Source organism: Somniosus microcephalus, unplaced genomic scaffold, assembly GCF_052327205.1.
Source record: "Somniosus microcephalus isolate GS21.2 unplaced genomic scaffold, FLI_Smic_1.0 unresolved_chr7, whole genome shotgun sequence".
NCBI lineage: Eukaryota > Metazoa > Chordata > Chondrichthyes > Squaliformes > Somniosidae > Somniosus > Somniosus microcephalus.
In genome coordinates this window covers 6102068-6120476 of record NW_028225185.1, presented here as the reverse complement: position 1 = coordinate 6120476, position 18409 = coordinate 6102068, and the positions used below count along the sequence as shown (strand labels likewise).

Here is an 18409-nt window from a genome sequence, read left to right as displayed (position 1 = left end):
ATTCAATCCCATTGTACACAATCCCAATGGACCCAAACCCCTTCCCATCCACTCCCATTGTACACAATCCCAATGGACCCAAACCCCTTCCCATTCACTCCCACTGTACACAATCCCAATGGACCCAAACCCCTTCCCATTCACTCCCATTGTACACAATCCCAATGAACCCAAACCCCTTCCCATTCACTCCCATTGTACACAATCCCAATGAACCCAAACCCCTTCCCATTCACTCCCTTTGTACACAATCCCAATGGACCCAAGCCCCTTCCCATTCACTCCCATTGTACACAATCCCAATGGACCCAAACCCCTTCCCATTCACTCCCACTGTACACAATCCCAATGTACCCAAACTCCTTCCCATTCAATCCCATTGTACACAATCCCAATGGACCCAAACCCCTTCCCATCCACTCCCATTGTACACAATCCCAATGGACCCAAACCCCTTCCCATTCACTCCCACTGTACACAATCCCAATGGACCCAAACCCCTTCCCATTCACTCCCATTGTACACAATCCCAATGAACCCAAACCCCTTCCCATTCACTCCCATTGTACACAATCCCAATGAACCCAAACCCCTTCCCATTCACTCCCTTTGTACACAATCCCAATGGACCCAAGCCCCTTCCCATTCACTCCCATTGTACACAATCCCAATGGACCCAAACCCCTTCCCATTCACTCCCATTGTACACAATCCCAATGGACCCAAATCCCTTCCCATTCACTCCCAATGTACACAATCCCAATGGACCCAAACCCCTTCCCATTCACTCCCATTGTACACAATCCCAATGGACCCACACCCCTTCCCATTCACTCCCATTGTACACAATCCCAATGGACCCAAACCCCTTCCCATTCACTCCCATTGTACACAATCCCAATGGACCCAAACCCCTTCCCATTCACTCCCATTGTACACAATCCCAATGGACCCAAACCCCTTCCCATTCACTCCCACTGTACACAATCCCAATGGACCCAAACCCCTTCCCATTCGATCCCATTGTACACAATCCCAATGGACCCAAATCCCTTCCCATCCACTCCCATTGTACACAATCCCAATGGAGCCAAACCCCTTCCCATTCACTCCCACTGTACACAATCCCAATGGACCCAAACCCCTTCCCATCCACTCCCATTGTACACAATCCCAATGGACCCAAACCCCTTCCCATTCACTCCCATTGTACACAATCCCAATGGACCCAAACTTCCCATTCAATCCCATTGTACACAATCCCAATGGACCCAAACCCCTTCCCATTCACTCCCACTGTACACAATCCCAATGGACCCAAGCCCCTTCCCATTCACTCCCATTGTACACAATCCCAATGGACCCAAACCCCTTCGCATTCACTCCCATTGTACACAATCCCAATGGACCCAAACCCCTTCCCATTCACTCCCACTGTACACAATCCCAATGGACCCAAACCCCTTCCCATTCACTCCCATTGTACACAATCCCAATGGACCCACACCCCTTCCCATTCACTCCCATTGTACACAATCCCAATGGACCCAAACCCCTTCCCATTCACTCCCATTGTACACAATCCCAATGGACCCAAACCCCTTCCCATTCACTCCCATTGTACACAATCCCAATGGACCCAAACCCCTTCCCATTCACTCCCATTGTACACAATCCCAATGGACCCAATCCCCTTCCCATTCACTCCCATTGTACACAATCCCAATGGACCCAAACCCCTTCCCATTCACTCCCACTGTACACAATCCCAATGGACCCAAACCCCTTCCCATTCACTCCCACTGTACACAATCCCAATGGACCCAAACCCCTTCCCATTCACTCCCACTGTACACAATCCCAATGGACCCAAACCCCTTCCCATTCACTCCCACTGTACACAATCCCAATGGACCCAAACCCCTTCCCATTCACGCCCATTGTACACAATCCCAATGGACCCAAACCCCTTCCCATTCACTCCCATTGTACACAATCCCAATGGACCCAAACCCCTTCCCATTCACTCCCACTGTACACAATCCCAATGGACCCAAACCCTTTCCCATTCACTCCCACTGTACACAATCCCAGTGGACCCAAACCCTTTCCCATTCACTCCCATTGTACACAATCCCAATGGACCCAAACCCCTTCCCATTCACTCCCACTGTACACAATCCCAATGGACCCAAACCCCTTCCCATTCACTCCCACTGTACACAATCCCAATGGACCCAAACCCCTTCCCATTCACTCCCATTGTACACAATCCCAATGGACCCAAACCCCTTCCCATTCACTCCCACTGTACACAATCCTAATGGACCCAAACCCTTTCCCATTCACTCCCATTGTACACAATCCCAATGGACCCAAACCCCTTCCCATTCACTCCCACTGTACACAATCCCAATGGACCCAAACCCCTTCCCATTCACTCCCATTGTACACAATCCCAATGGACCCAAACCCCTTCCCATTCACTCCCATTGTACACAATCCCAATGGACCCAAACCCCTTCCCATTCACTCCCATTGTACACAATCCCAATGGACCCAATCCCCTTCCCATTCACTCCCATTGTACACAATCCCAATGGACCCAAACCCCTTCCCATTCACTCCCACTGTACACAATCCCAATGGACCCAAACCCCTTCCCATTCACTCCCACTGTACACAATCCCAATGGACCCAAACCCCTTCCCATTCACTCCCACTGTACACAATCCCAATGGACCCAAACCCCTTCCCATTCACGCCCATTGTACACAATCCCAATGGACCCAAACCCCTTCCCATTCACTCCCACTGTACACAATCCCAATGGACCCAAACCCCTTCCCATTCACGCCCATTGTACACAATCCCAATGGACCCAAACCCCTTCCCATTCACTCCCATTGTACACAATCCCAATGGACCCAAACCCCTTCCCATTCACTCCCACTGTACACAATTCCAATGGACCCAAACCCTTTCCCATTCACTCCCACTGTACACAATCCCAATGGACCCAAACCCTTTCCCATTCACTCCCATTGTACACAATCCCAATGGACCCAAACCCCTTCCCATTCACTCCCACTGTACACAATCCCAATGGAACCAAACCCCTTCCCATTCCCTGTCACTCTGAAGGACCTTTCCATTTACAGAGGCTTGGCGTAACGCTGTAGGAATTATTCCATCCCTTTCCTGTAGGACCTGATCAGTGCCTGGCTGAAAATAGCCGATCAGTCTGTCTTCATGTCCAACACGTTGCTATTCAGTCCCTTCAGTTGGTTACTGATGGTGTGTCCGCACCGTTCTGGTGCTATCCTGTACCTCTGGAGTCCAGCTGGAACGTTGGTGGTTGCTGGGAGCGAGCCAGAACAAGAGATGACATAAGGTCCCTCACGGTGACACACGTCGCTGCGGCAAGGAGCTCCAGCTAGTGGCCCGGCTGTGAAAGGCAAAACACATATCGTGACACCGCTATTCCCGGCCAGAATGGAGATGATTGGGGTTGGGGGAGGTACTGCCTTTCGGATGAGATGTTAAACCGAGGCCCCGTCTGCCCTCTCGGGTGGATGTGAAAGATCTCACGGCCACTATTTTGAAGAAGAACAGGGGGTGCGTCCTGGGGCCTATATTTATCCCTCAACCAACAGATGATCTGGTCATTCGCACATTGCTGTTTGTGGGAGCTTGCTGTGCGCAAATTGCCTGCCGCGTTTCCCACATTACAACAGTGACCACACTTTGAAAAAAGTACTTCATTGGCTGTGAAGCGCTTTGGGACGTCCTGAGGTGGTGAAAGGTGCTGGAGAAACGCGAGTCTTTCTTAAAACGATAGGCAATACTGGAAGGGAGGCATCTGAAACTGCCGACCATTGATTAGCCGTTCAGCTTGCGATCAGCCTCTAACTCTTTGCTCTGACTTTCTCGTCCCAGAATCGTCTTGCAACACAACAGACTAATAGCTGAATTTACAGCCAACACTTCGCAGTCCCACGACGGAGCCCCGAGTACCGTCTCCCCACAGGTACAGCAAATAGTTGTTTCCTTTGCAAACGCTCCTCAACCCCTCCCCCCCGCCCCAACCACAGTACACAGCTGCCCTTTAGCTCAACAGGCACAGGCACCTCCTCGGGCTGTGTTGAGCCACGCAGGCGCACCTCCTACCCATCTCCAGTCTGCGCCGAATTACCTGAGTAGGGTGGGTGCGGGTGGGGAACGCGCGGTCAACCAGCCAGGGTTCCTGCCCTCCCCACCCCGGTGGAAAAGGTGGACGTTGGGTTCGGACAGGGTCGGGCTCGGTTGCGACTGTGAGCTGCCACCCCCGCAGCGGTCGAGCAACCTGCGGGCGCTCAGCCCACTGGGCGGATAGCCACTAGCGGGCGAGGCAGTGGACAGCCTGATTTCAACCCGGGAAACCCTATTCCCCCGCCCCCCGCCCCCCAGCAAGTCGGCACCTCGAGGGGAGGTGGGAGTCAAAATGGAGAAAAGGAAAGGGAGGGCGCAAAATGGAGGATGGGGCACAAAATGGTGGATGGGGCACAAAATGGAGGACGGTGGCACAAAATGGTGGATGGGGACACAAAATGGAGGACGGTTCACAAAATGCTGGATAGGGACACAAAATGGAGGGCGGTTCACAAGATGGTGGATGGGGACACAAAATGAAGGACGGTTCACAAAATGGTGGATGGCGACACAAAATGGAGGGCGGTTACACAAAATGGTGGATGGGGCACAAAATGGAGGATGGTTCACAAGATGGTGGATGGGGGCACAAAATGGAGGACGGTTCACAAGATGGTGGATGGGGGCACAAAATGGAGGACGACTCACAAGATGGGGCACGAAATACTGTAATGGAGAGGGTTCCAATCGCCTCACCCACAATAGCACGGAGTTGACAAAGAACAGCTTGCTGAGAATTGTGCTGTACACTTCGGTTGAGTACCTGCTCTATTAATGTTCTTTCTGGTGCAGCCCAGTACAGGATGGACGGAAGCCACGGACACCTGGCAGACACGGGTCACCCCATCAGTGGAGCAAAACGAGACCGCGACCCAGGTGAGAGGGGGCGCTGAGCTGGGGCGGGGGCGCGGGGTGGGGGGGACACCTCGTGAGATAACGGCTTGTTTCTATAGCGGTTCAGGTGCTGGGTTCGTGACCCGGCGATCGTGAGTTCAAATCCCACCGCGGGTTGAATTTGAAATTCAATAATTGACTGCGTTGGCCCCAAATAAAATTACAGCATCGAACCCCATGCTGTCCCTGCCCTGGGAGTGTTTGATGGGCCAGTGTAGAGGGAACTTTACTCTGTATCTAACCCGTGCTGTACCTGCCCTGGGAGTGTTTGATGGGGACAGTGTAGAGGGAGCTTTACTCTGTATCTAACCCGTGCTGTACCTGCCCTGGGAGTGTTTGATGGGACAGTGTAGAGGGAGCTTTACTCTGTATCTAACCTGTACTGCACCTGCCCTGGGAGTGTTTGATGGGGACAGTGTAGAAGGAGCTTTACTCTGTATCTAACCCGTGCTGTACCTGCCCTGGGAGTGTTTGATGGGGACAGTGTAGAGGGAGCTTTACTCTGTATCGAACCCCGTGCTGTACCTGCCCTGGGAGTGTTTGATGGGACAGTGTAGAGGGAGCTTTACTCTGTATCTAACCCGTGCTGTACCTGCCCTGAGAGTGTTCTGGAATTCCCTCCCTACACCTCTGCACCTCACCCTCCTCCTTTAAGATGCTCCTTAAAACTGACCTCTTTGACTCAGCTTTTGGTCACCTGTCCTGATATCCCAGTGAGCAGGGACTTGACTAAACAGTTGTGGTAAAACCAGTCTTTGGGTAACATATGAGGCTGAGCAAGCAAACCTTTAACTATGGCCGGTTTTGAAGTTTGTTAATGTCCGTTTCTCCGTGCAGCCTCCGTGGGATCTGGGAATGATGCTCGCCGCAGACAAGCAGATGGACATCACCACATTCCTGATACTGATGCAGAGGCTGATGGAGGTGAGACCCAGTCAGCCGCGGTCTGAGAGGCCAACGTCCACCCCCACTCCGCTAGCTATTCCCCTCTCTCCCGCCATTCTCTGACCTTTTCTCCCGAAGTGGGCCTGGTCACACACTGCGTGTCCCACCCAAAACTCCACCGCGCGGGAGCCTGGACAGAGAGTTTCGCTGAGATATTCGACCACATCAGGCATCGCAGAGATCCTGTGCTCTCTCAAAGACCGCCCTTTCTAGCGGGGGATTCACTGGATAGTGATCAGTACCCTGGAACCCCTGCCTGAGTTTCCCCTAAGGACACTCATGCAGTGTAGAGGGAGCTTTATTCTGTATCTAACCCGTGCTGTACCTGCCCTGGGAGTGTTTGATGGGGCAGTGTAGAGGGAGCTTTACTCTGTATCTAACCCGTGCTGTACCTGCCCTGGGAGTGTTTGATGGGACAGTGTAGAGGGAGCTTTACTCTGTATCTAACCCGTGCTGTACCTGCCCTGGGAGTGTTTGATGGGGCAGTGTAGAGGGAGCTTTACTCTGTATCTAACCCGTGCTGTACCTGCCCTGGGAGTGTTTGATGGGACAGTGTAGAGGGAGCTTTACTCTGTATCTAACCCGTGCTGTACCTGCCGTGGGAGTGTTTGATGGGGACAGTGTAGAGGGAGCTTTACTCTGTATCTAACCCGTGCTGTACCTGCCCTGGGAGTGTTTGATGGGTCAGTGTAGAGGGAGCTTTACTCTGTATCTAACCCGTGCTGTACCTGCCCTGGGAGTGTTTGATGGGTCAGTGTAGAGGGAGCTTTACTCTGTATCTAACCCGTGCTGTACTTGCCCTGGGAGTGTTTGATGGGACAGTGTAGAGAGAGCGTTACTCTGTACCTAACCCATGCTGTACCTGCCCTGGGAGTGTTTGATGGGACAGTGTAGAGGGAGCGTTACTCTGTATCTAACCCGTGCTGTACCGACAGTGAATGGGAAGTTGATCATATCCTTAGTGCTAATATTCCTCACATTGAAGGAGCAGTCAATCAGCCCAGGAATGAAGAGGGCGCGAGGCTGATTGAGATGTTTGTGTGCTTACAGGACCAGGACTACGGGCCGAAACTACTGGCGTGCGTGGAGAGCAGTCGGAGCCCGGAGATTGCGTGGGATTCGATTCTCGCCGAGCTCACCAGACTGCAGCCGCGGGAGGTCCGTCTCTTGATGTGGGGCGCCGCCTCGTTCCTCCAGCGGGCAACGGCCGAGAACTTCGAGGGTCTTCCAGCGGTCGTCAACAGCACGCTGCTGCAAGTCATGTGAGTAGGATTTGGACGTTTGGCCTGGCCTGGGGTGGGTGACCTTTCTCCGCAACCGCGATTCCTTCCAACAACCCCACCGACCCTCCCCCAGACGCTTCGAGACCCCCTTTGAGCGCAATCCACGAGGGAGAGGCAGAACGATGTTGTTCGACTGCACATCTTTGGCAGATTGAGAACAGTTCTGCGATCTCACTATCAGGTTATCCTTGTGTCGGCCGTGGCTCAGTGGGGAGCTCTCTCTCTCGCCTCTGAGCCTGAAGGTCATGGGTTCAAGCCCCACTCCAGAGACTCGAGCCCATAATCTAGGCTGACACTCCCAGTATAGTACTGAGGGAGCGCCGTACTGTCGGAGGGGCAGTACTGAGGGAGCGCCGTACTGTCGGAGGGGCGGTACTGAGGGAGCGCTGCACTGTCGGAGGGGCAGTACTGAGGGAGCGCCGTACTGTCGGAGCGGCAGTACTGAGGGAGCGCCGTACTGTCGGAGGGGCGGGTACTGAGGGAGCGCCGTACTGTCGGAGGGGCAGTACTGAGGGAGCGCCGTACTGTCGGAGGGGCGGTACTGAGGGAGCGCTGCAGTGTCGGAGGGGCAGTACTGAGGGAGCGCCGTACTGTCGGAGCGGCAGTACTGAGGGAGCGCCGCACTATCGGAGGGGCGGTACTGAGGGAGCGCCGCACTGTCGGAGGGGCAGTACTGAGGGAGCGCCGCACTGTCGGAGGGGCAGTACTGAGGGAGCGCCGCACTGTCGGAGGGGCGGTACTGAGGGAGTGCCGCACTGTCGGAGGGGCAGTACTGAGGGAGCGCCGCACTGTCGGAGGGGCAGTACTGAGGGAGCGCCGCACTGTCGGAGGGGGCAGTACTGAGGGACGCTGCACTGTCGGAGGGGCAGTACTGAGGGAGCGCCGCACTGTCGGAGGGACAGTACTGAGGGAGCGCCGCACTGTCGGAGGGGCAGTACTGAGGGAGCACCGCACTGTCGGAGGGGCAGTACTGAGGGAGCGCCGCACTGTCGGAGGGGCAGTACTGAGGGAGCGCCGCACTGTCGGAGGGGCAGTACTGAGGGAGCGCCGCACTGTCAGAGGGACAGTACTGAGGGAGCGCCGCACTGTCAGAGGGACAGTACTGAGGGAGCGCCGCACTGTCGGAGGGGCAGTACTGAGGGAGCGCCGCACTGTCAGAGGGACAGTACTGAGGGAGCGCCGCACTGTCAGAGGGGCAGTACTGAGGGAGCGCCACACTGTCAGAGGGACGGTACTGAGGGAGCGCCGCACTGTTGGAGGTGCCGTCTTTCGGATGAGACGTTAAACCGAGGCCCTGTCTGCCCCCTCAGGTGGATGTATAAATCCCATGGCCACTATTGGAAGAAGAGCAGGGGGAGTTCTCCCCGGTGTCCTTCAACCAACATCACTAAAAACAGATGATCTGGTCATTATCGCATTGCTCTTTGTGGGAGCTTGCTGTGCGCAAATTGGCTGCCGCGTTTCCCACATTACAGCAGCGACCACACTTCGGAAGTCTGGAAGACTCCCTTCTCTGCCTGATCGTTCCTGGGACATTTGGGATGAGGGTGACGGAATCTGTTTTGTTCCCTCTCTCTGTCTCACGGTGCACTCCATCAGCATGCAGGGCTTCCGCCGGATTCACCGGGGACTGCGCGGGGACGTCCGAGCCAGCATCTTCAACTGGGCAAAGGAAAGCTTGAAGCCCGCCCAGTGCCCGGGAAAGAGCGAGCGGCCGGAGATCGACGGAGCGTCTGGCGACGGCAGCGTGGGCGCCACGACGACCGACCTCCCAAGCGGTAGGAGATCTTGTGCTTAATCCGACTTAATCTCCGACTTCTACGAGCGTCTTTCCAGCTGAGCTTCCGACCCCCCCATCTCCTCTCCACCACTAAGACCACCTCTTTCCACCTCTTGAGGCTAAAGGGATCAAGGAATATGGGGAGAAAGCAGGGACAGGGTACTGAATTTGGATGATCAGCCATGATCTCATTGAATGGCGGAGCAGGCTCGAGGGGCCGAATGGCCGACTCCTGCTCCTATCTTCTCTGTTTCTATATAACATCGCCCGTCTCCATCCCCGCCTCAGCACATCCGCTGCTACAACTCTACAGGGCGCTGGTGAGACCGCACCTGGAGTACTGCGCACAGTTTTGGTCTCCTTATTTAAGGAAGGATATGCTGTACTTGGATTGGAGGCAGTTCAGAGACGCTTCACACGGTTAATTCCAGAGATGAGGGGTTTGACTTATGAGGAAAGGTCGAGCAGGTTGGGCCTATACTCATTGGAGTTTAGAAGAATGAGAGGTGATCTTATTGTAACATAGAAACATAGCAGATAGGAGCAGGAGTAGGCCATTCGGCCCCTCGAGCTTGCTCCGCCATTTAATGAGATCATGGCTGATCATCCAAACACAGTACCCTGTCCCTGCCTTCTCCCCATATCCCTTGATCCCTTTAGCCTGAAGAAATATATCTAACTCCTTCTTGAATATATTTAATGAATTGGCCTCCACTGCCTTCTGTGGTAGAGAATTCCACAGGTTCACCACTCTCTGGGTGAAGAAATTCCTCCTCATCTCTGTCCTAAATGACTTACCCTTTATCATTAGACTGTGACCCCTGGTTCTGGACATACAAGATACTGAGGGGGCTCGACAAGGTAGAGGCAGGGAGGATGTTTCCCCTCGTGGGGAAATCTAGAACTCGGGGGCACAGTTTTAGAATAAAGGGTCGCCCTTTTAGAACTGAGATGAGGAGGAATTTCTTCTCTCAGAGGGTCGTAAATCTGTGGAATTCTCTGCCCCAGGGAGCCGTGGAGGCTGGGTCATTAAATACATTTAAGGTGGAGATTGACAATTTTTTGCAAGATAAGGGACTGAAGAGCTATGGGGAGCGGACGGGGAAGTGGCTTTGAGCCCAAGATCAGCCATGATCTTATTGAATGGCGGAGCAGGCTCGAGGGGCCGAGTGGCCTATTCCTGCTCCTGTTTCTTATGTTCTTATGCTGAAACCCTCAGTCGTGCCCATTGTCACCTCCTGACTCCGACTAACCCAACGCTCTCCCGGCCGGACCTCTCACCTTCCACCCTCCGTAACAATCAGCTCATCTGAAACTCCCGTATCCTGACTCGCACCGAGTCCCATTCGCCCATCATCCCCCCTCTCTGCTCGCTGACCTACATTGGCTGCCAGTCCGGCACTGCCTTGGTTTTATTTAAATTCTCATCCGTGTTTGCAAATCTCTCCAAGGCCCTCGCAACCCCCCTCCCTATCTCCGCATCGTCCTCAATCCCCTACAACCCTCCCAGATCTCTGCACTCCGCCAGTTCTGGCTTGTAAGGAAGGATATACTTGCCGTAGAGGGAGTGCAGCGAAGGTTCACCAGACTGATTCCTGGGATGGCAGGACTGTCGTATGAGGAGAGATTGGGTCGACTAGGTCTGTATTCACTCGAGTTTAGAAGAATGAGAGGGGATCTCATTGAAACGTATAAAATTCTGACAGGGCTAGACAGACTGGATGCAGGGAGGATGTTTCCTCTGGCTGGGGGGGGTCTAGAACGAGGGCTCACAGTCTCAGGATACGGGGTAGGACATTTAGGACTGAGATGAGGAGAAATGTCTTCACTCAGAGGGTGGTGAACCTGTGGAATTCTCTACCACAGAAAGCTGTGGAGACCAAGTCACTGAATATATTGAAGAAGGAGATCGATAGATTTCTAGACACAAAAGGCATCAGGGGGTATGGGGAGAGAGCGGGAATATGGTATTGAGATAGAGGATCAGCCATGATCATATTGAATGGCGGAGCAGGCTCGAGGGGCCGAATGGCCGACTCCTGCTCCTATTCTTCTATGTTTCTATGTAAAAAAACAATTTATGCAGCGAGTTGTTGTGATCTGGAATGCGCTGCCTGAAAGGGCGGTGGAAGCAGATTCAATAGTAACTTTCAAAAGAGAATTGGATAAATACTTGAAGGGGAAAATTCACAGGGCTATGGGGAAAGAGCCGGGGGGAGTGGGACTAATTGGAGATCTCGTTCAAAGAGCCGGCACAGGCACGATGGGCCGAATGGCCTCCTCCCTGTGCTGCAAGACCAGAACTAGGGGCTGTCAATAGAAGATAGTCACTAATAAATCCAATGGGGAATTCAGGAGAAACTTCTTTACCCAGAGAGTGGTGAGAATGTGGAACTCGCTACCACAGGGAGTGGTTGAGGCAAATAGTATCGATGCATTTTATTTATTCGTTCATGGGATGTGGGCGTCGCTGGCAAGGCCCAGCATTTATTGCCCATCCCTAGTCGCCCCTTGAGGAGGTGGTGGTGAGCCGCCTTCTTGAACCGCTGCAGTCCGTGTGGTGAAGGTGCTCCCACAGTGCTGTTAGGGAGGGAGTTCCAGGATTTTGACCCAGCGACGATGAAGGAACGGCCGATATATTTCCAAGTCAGGATGGTGTGTGTGACTTGGAGGGGAACTTGGAGGTGGTGGTGTTCCCATGCGCCTGCTGCCCTTGTCCCTCTAGGTGGGAGGAGGTCGCGGGTTTGGGAGGTGCTGCCGAAGAAGCCTTGGTGAGTTGCTGCAGTGCATCTTGTAGATGGTACACTAAATATTCACCCGTTGCCTCTCCAGCTAACTGTGGGACTAACTGGATCAAAAACCAGACTCTGGCGATACTGGGCCTATTCCTCATTGATGCCCCTCCGAGGGACTTCAGCTATATTACCCCACAACAGGTAGGTCCTGGTGGATTTAAGCCTTCACGGTAAAGGGGGATTAAACAGTCAGAACACTTCCGCTCACCCCTGGGCCTTGCGTCCAGCTCTTCCCTCTGCCCCCTGCTCGGCATCAATGTGAAATGTCTTTAGTCCATTTCAGCCCAGTTCCCTGTATCTAACCCCATGCTGTACCTGCCCTGGGAGTGTTTGATGGGACAGTGTAGAGGGAGCTTTACTCTGTATCTAACCCGTGCTGTACCTGCCCTGGGAGTGTTTGATGGGACAGTGTAGAGGGAGCTTTACACTGTATCTAACCCGTGCTGTACCTGCCCTGGGAGTATTTGATGGGACAGTGTAGAGGGAGCTTTACTCTGTATCTAACCCGTGCTGTACCTGCCCTGGGAGTGTTTGATGGGGACAGTGTAGAGGGCGCTTTACTCTGTATCTAACCCCGTGCTGTACCTGCCCTGGGAGCGTTTGATGGGACAGTGTCGAGGGAGCTTTACTCTGTATCTAACCCGTGCTGTACCTGCACTGGGAGTGTTTGATGGGGACAGTGTAGAGGGCGCTTTACTCTGTATCTAACCCCGTGCTGTACCTGCCCTGGGAGCGTTTGATGGGACAGTGTAGAGGGAGCTTTACTCTGTATCTAACCTGTGCTGTACCTGCCCTGGGAGTGTTTGATGGGGACAGTGTAGAGGGCGCTTTACTCTGTATCTAACCCATGCTGTACCTGCCCTGGGAGTGTTTGATGGGGACAGTGTAGAGGGAGCTTTACTCTGTATCTAACCCGTGCTGTACCTGCCCTGGGAGTGTTTGATGGGGACAGTTATCTATTCCTAGCGCTAACATCCCTCATTGTGATGAAACCCACTAGTGTAGAAAGTAGAGATTCTGTTGTAATATTGAAAGGAGCTTTCTGAGTGTGACTGCCTCTGAGGTTTCTGCTCTCCCTTGTGTGTCCCACGGACGCTCCCTGTGCTTCGTTTACATCCCAGTTTCCCTCTGGCACATTTCGTGTTGGGGAACGCCACTGTTTAGCAGCAAGGTGAACCGTTGCCTTCTTCTCTTTCCCCCCTTCTCAGGTCTGCCGGCTCTTCAACGATTCGGGCTTCGCCGAGGGCCCAGCCGGCGGGTTTGACATCGGGCCCTCGCGGGGGAAGCTCCTCCTCTCCATGCTGGTGGGCCACTGCGTCGATCCCGCCCGGCTGGCGGACATCCTGCGGTAAGCCGCCTCGTGGGTTTGGCGGGGGTCTGCGGGGGTGTTGTGGGTCGGGGGCAGCGAGCCTCCGGGGGGGCGCCGTCGCGCTCGCGTTTCTCCTGTCCTCGCTCGGTGCGGGGGGGGGCCGCTACCCCTGGAGCCTGGGCATCACTGGGCTAGGGAGATGCCCCCTCCTGACTGGCGGCTCCCCCCCGACTCCAACCCCACCTCGCTGGAAGTTTCGTGTGTGTGTGTGGGGTCAGCTAAGGGCACGAGTGAGCTGGATTGTGACAGCCTCCACGGTTGAATAGCCTCGCTGTTTAGGCTCAGGCAATTTGAAAGACTCGACTTCCTCCCGCGCCTTTCACTACCTCAGGACGTCCCAAAGCACTTTACACCCAATGAAGTACTTTTTTTGAAGTGTGGTCACTGTTGTAATGTAGGAAACGCGGCAGCCAATTGGCACACAGCAAGCTCCCACAAACAGCAATGTGATAATGACCTTTTTTTTTTCATTGATGTTGGTTGAGAGATTAATATTGGCCCCAGGACACCGGGGAGAACTCCCCCTGCTCTTCTTCCAATAGTGGCCGTCGGATCTTTTACATCCACCTGAGAGGGCAGACAGGGCCTCGGTTTAACATCTCATCCAAAAGACGGCACCTCCAACAGTGCGGCGCTCCCTCAGTACTGCCCCTCCGACAGTGCGGCGCTCCCTCAGTACTGCCCCTCCGACAGTGCGGCGCTCCCTCAGTACTGCCCCTCCGACAGTGCGGCGCTCCCTCAGTACTGCCCCTCCGACAGTGCGGCGCTCCCTCAGTACCGCCCCTCCGACAGTGCGGCGCTCCCTCAGTACTGCCCCTCCGACCGTGCGGGGCTCCCTCAGTACTGCCCCTCCGACAGTGCAGCGCTCCCTCAGTACTGCCCCTCCGACAGTTCAGCGCTCCCTCAGTACTGCCCCTCTGACAGTGCGACGCTCCCTCAGTACCGCCCCTCCGACAGTGCGGCGCTCCCTCAGTACCGCCCTTCCGACAGTGCAGCGCTCCCTCAGTACCGCCCCTCCGACAGTGCGGTGCTCCCTCAGTACCGCCCCTCCGACAGTGCGGTGCTCCCTCAGTACTGCCCCTCCGACAGTGCGGCACTCCCTCAGTACCGCCCCTCCGACAGTGCGGCACTCCCTCAGTACCGCCCCTCCGACAGTGCGGTGCTCCCTCAGTACCGACCCTCCAACAGTGCGGCGCTCCCTCAGTACCGCCCCTCCGACAGTGCGGTGCTCCCTCAGTACCGCCCCTCCGACAGTGCGGCGCTCCCTCAGTACCGCCCCTCCGACAGTGCGGTGCTCCCTCAGTACCGCCCCTCCGACAGTGCGGCGCTCCCTCAGTACCGCCCCTCCGACAGTGCGGTGCTCCCTCAGTACCGCCCCTCCGACAGTGCGGCGCTCCCTCAGTACCGCCCCTCCGACAGTGCGGCGCTCCCTCAGTACCGCCCCTCCGACAGTGCGGCGCTCCCTCAGTACTGGCACTGGGAGTGTCGGCCTGGATTATGTGCTCGAATCTGTGGAGTGGGGCTCGAACCCACGACCTTCTGACTTGGAGGTGAGAGAGACCCACTGGGTATAAATGCAGCCCGATGGCGAGTGAGGGACTCGCCAAGTATTTACTCACGTTAATGGTTGACACGATGCAGGAGGCAGGGCCAAGTGATAATCAACCCCGGAAACACCCACGGGATTGGGCCGAGATTGGGTTTTGAGCTGTGATCCTGATTCCTTGTGTTTCAGCCTGGGAGTGTTGGCCTGTTTTTACGACGACATTGCATCCCTCGGCAACGGCAGCGCGGCGCCGCTTTTCAACCTCCTGAAGTCCTGTGGGAACGAGGAAGCACGCAAGGTGAAATTAAAAAAAAACACAAAAAAACCCCCCGGGTTGTCAGAGCAAAGGCTTATAGGAAAGAACAAACTCGCGTTTATATAACGTCTCGGAGCATCCCAGACTGCTACAGAGCCAGTTTTTGAAGTGTTGTTCACCACCTCAGGACGTCCCAAAGCGCTTTACAGCCAATGAAGTACTTTTTTTGAAGTGTGGTCACTGTTGTAATGTGGGAAATGCGGCAGCCAATTTGCGCACAGCAAGCTCCCACAAACAGCAATGTGATAATGACCGGATCATCTGTTTTAGTTATGTTGGTTGAGGGATAAATATTGGCTCCAGGACACCGGGGAGAACTCCCCGCTGCTCTTCTTCCAATAGTGGCCGTGGGATCTTTTACGTCCACCTGAGAGGGCAGACGGGGCCTCGGTTTAACATCTCATCCGAAAGACGGCATCTCAGACAGTGCGGCGCTCCCTCAGTACTGCCCCTCCGACAGTGCGGCGCTCCCTCAGTACTGCCCCTCCGACAGTGCGGCGCTCCCTCAGTACTGCCCCTCCGACAGTGCAGCCCTCCTTCAGTACTGCCCCTCCGACAGTGCGGCGCTCCCTCATTACCGCCCCTCCAACAGAGTGGTGCTCCCTCAGTACTGCCCCTCCGACAGTGCGGCTCTCCCTCAGTACTGCCGCCCCGACAGTGCGGCGCTCCCTCAGTACTGTCCCTCCGACAGTGCGGCGCTCCCTCAGTACTGCCCCTCCGACAGTGCGGCGCTCCCTCAGTACCGCCCCTCCGACAGTGCGGCGCTCCCTCAGTACCGCCCCTCCGACAGTGCGGCGCTCCCTCAGTGCTGCCCCTCCGACAGTGCGGCGCTCCCTCAGTACCGCCCCTCCGACAGTGCGGCGCTCCCTCAGTACTGCCCCTCCGACAGTGCGGCGCTCCCTCAGTACTGCCGCCCCGACAGTGCGGCGCTCCCTCAGTACTGTCCCTCCGACAGTGCGGCGCTCCCTCAGTACTGCCCCTCCGACAGTGCGGCGCTCCCTCAGTACCGCCCCTCCGACAGTGCGGCGCTCCCTCAGTACCGCCCCTCCGACAGTGCGGCGCTCCCTCAGTGCTGCCCCTCCGACAGTGCGGCGCTCCCTCAGTACCGCCCCTCCGACAGTGCGGCGCTCCCTCAGTGCTGCCCCTCCGACAGTGCGGCGCTCCCTCAGTACCGCCCCTCCGACAGTGCGGCGCTCCCTCAGTACTGCCCCTCCGACAGTGCGGCGCTCCCTCAGTACCGCCTCTCCGACAGTGCGGCGCTCCCTCAGTACTGCCCCTCCGACAGTGCGGCGCTCCCTCAGTGCTGCCCCTCCGACAGTGCGGCGCTCCCTCAGTACTGCCCCTCCGACAGTGCGGCGCTCCCTCAGTGCTGCCCCTCCGACAGTGCGGCGCTCCCTCAGTACTGCCCCTCCGACAGTGCGGCGCTCCCTCAGTGCTGCCCCTCCGACAGTGCGGCGCTCCCTCAGTACCGCCCCTCCGACAGTGCGGGGCTCCCTCAGTACTGCACTGGGAGCGTCGGCCTGGATTTTGTGCTCAAGTCTCTGGAGTGGGACTCGAACCCTCGACCTTCTAACTCAGAGGTGAGGGTGCTGCCCACTGAGCCACTGGCTGGTAGGTAACAATGGCAGCCAAATTGCGCACAGCAAGCTGCCACAAACGGTAACTACAGAAACAACTTGTATTTTTATAGTGCCTTTAACGTAGTAAAACGTTCACAGGAGCGATTATCAAACACCGAGCCACATACTACAGAGATATTAGGACAGGTGACCAAAAGCTGGGTCAAAGGGGTCGGTTTTAAGGAGCGTCTTAAAGGAGGGGAGAGAGGCGGAGAGGTTTAGGGAGGGAATTCCAGAGCTCGGGGCCCAGGCAGCTGAAGGCACGGCCGCCAATGGTGAAGCGATGGGAATCGGGGGATGCGCGAGAGGCCAGAATTGGAGGAGCGCAGAGATCTCGGAGGGTTGTGGAGCCGGAGGAGGTTACAGAGATAGGGAGGGGTGTAGGGGCTGGAGGAGGTTACAGAGATAGGGAGGGGTGTAGGGGCTGGAGGAGGTTACAGAGATGGGGAGGGGTGTAGGGGCTGGAGGAGGTGACAGAGATAGGGAGGGGTTTAGGGCCGGAGGAGGTTACAGAGATAGGGACGGGTGTAGGGGCTGGAGGAGGTTACAGAGATAGGGAGGGGTGTAGGGGCTGGAGGAGGTTACAGAGATAGGGAGGGGTGTAGGGGCTGGAGGAGGTTACAGTGATGGGGAGGGGTGTAGGGGCTGGAGGAGGTTACAGAGATAGGGAGGGGTGTAGGGGCTGGAGGAGGTTACAGTGATGGGGAGGGGTGTAGGGGCTGGAGGAGGTTACAGAGATAGGGAGGGGTGTAGGGGCTGGAGGAGGTTACAGAGATGGGGAGGGGTGTAGGGGCTGCAGGGGGTTACAGAGATGGGGAGGGGTGTAGGGCTGGAGGAGGTTACAGAGATGGGGAGGGGTGTAGGGGCTGGAGGGGGTTACAGAGATAGGGAGGGGTGTAGGGGCTGGAGGGGGTTACAGAGATAGGGAGGGGTGTAGGGGGCTGGAGGAGGTTACAGAGATAGGGAGGGGTGTAGGGGCTGGAGGAGGTTACAGAGATAGGGAGGGTGTATAGGGGCTGGAGCGGGTTAAAGAGATAGGGAGGGTTGTGGGGCTGGTGGAGGTCAGACCGGCGAGTAAGAGAGTGGCGGCTTGACTTGATGTGATGTTGTTGGGTTCCAGAACCTTGCGATGCTGGTCCAGGCGTTGACGATTGGGAAGCCCCTGGACAAAGAAATCCTCAGGGAGCTGGGGCCTGCAGCCTCGGCCCTCTCCAGCACCCAGCTCGCCAACATCAGCGACCAGGATGTCCGGGACAGCGTCTCCGAGCTGGGCCGATGGCCGGGCTGGACCGACGGTCAGTCCAGGCTACTGGTTGGGAAGTTCCTGAAGGCCGGAGGCCAGGTGAGTGGTGGAAGGTGTCCCGTGCGGACAGTCGGCCGTACACCGAGTGAACGGAAATCCGTGTTTATTGATCGCAATTCAAACCGCGGGCAGGGGGAGGGGGAAGGGGAGAAAGAAAGTCTTGCCTTTCACCACTTCAGGACGTCCCAAATCGCTTTAAAACCAATGAAGTACTTTTTTTGAAGCTGATTAGAGACTGATCAGGCTGGGGCTCTCTTCTCCAGAAAAGAGAAGGCTGAGGGGTGACCTGATCGAGGTCTTTAAGATTATGAAAGGGTTCGATAGGGTAGACGTAGAGAAGATGTTTCCACTTGTGGGGGAGACCAGAA

General features: G+C 55.8%; 1 protein-coding gene across 1 annotated transcript in view; it reads left to right on the top strand.

The window, feature by feature from the left end:
* The window catches only part of LOC147086427 (otoancorin-like), a 66204-nt gene that overhangs the window by 14257 nt on the left and 33538 nt on the right, over positions 1-18409 (top strand). The window contains exons 5-13 of the mRNA XM_085978248.1: positions 3940-4030; positions 4984-5067; positions 5923-6009; positions 7081-7292; positions 8913-9091; positions 11926-12029; positions 13097-13236; positions 14993-15101; positions 17859-18080. Of these exons, the coding sequence (XP_085834374.1) occupies positions 3940-4030; positions 4984-5067; positions 5923-6009; positions 7081-7292; positions 8913-9091; positions 11926-12029; positions 13097-13236; positions 14993-15101; positions 17859-18080 (1228 nt within the window). The remainder of the gene's footprint in view (positions 1-3939; positions 4031-4983; positions 5068-5922; positions 6010-7080; positions 7293-8912; positions 9092-11925; positions 12030-13096; positions 13237-14992; positions 15102-17858; positions 18081-18409) is intronic.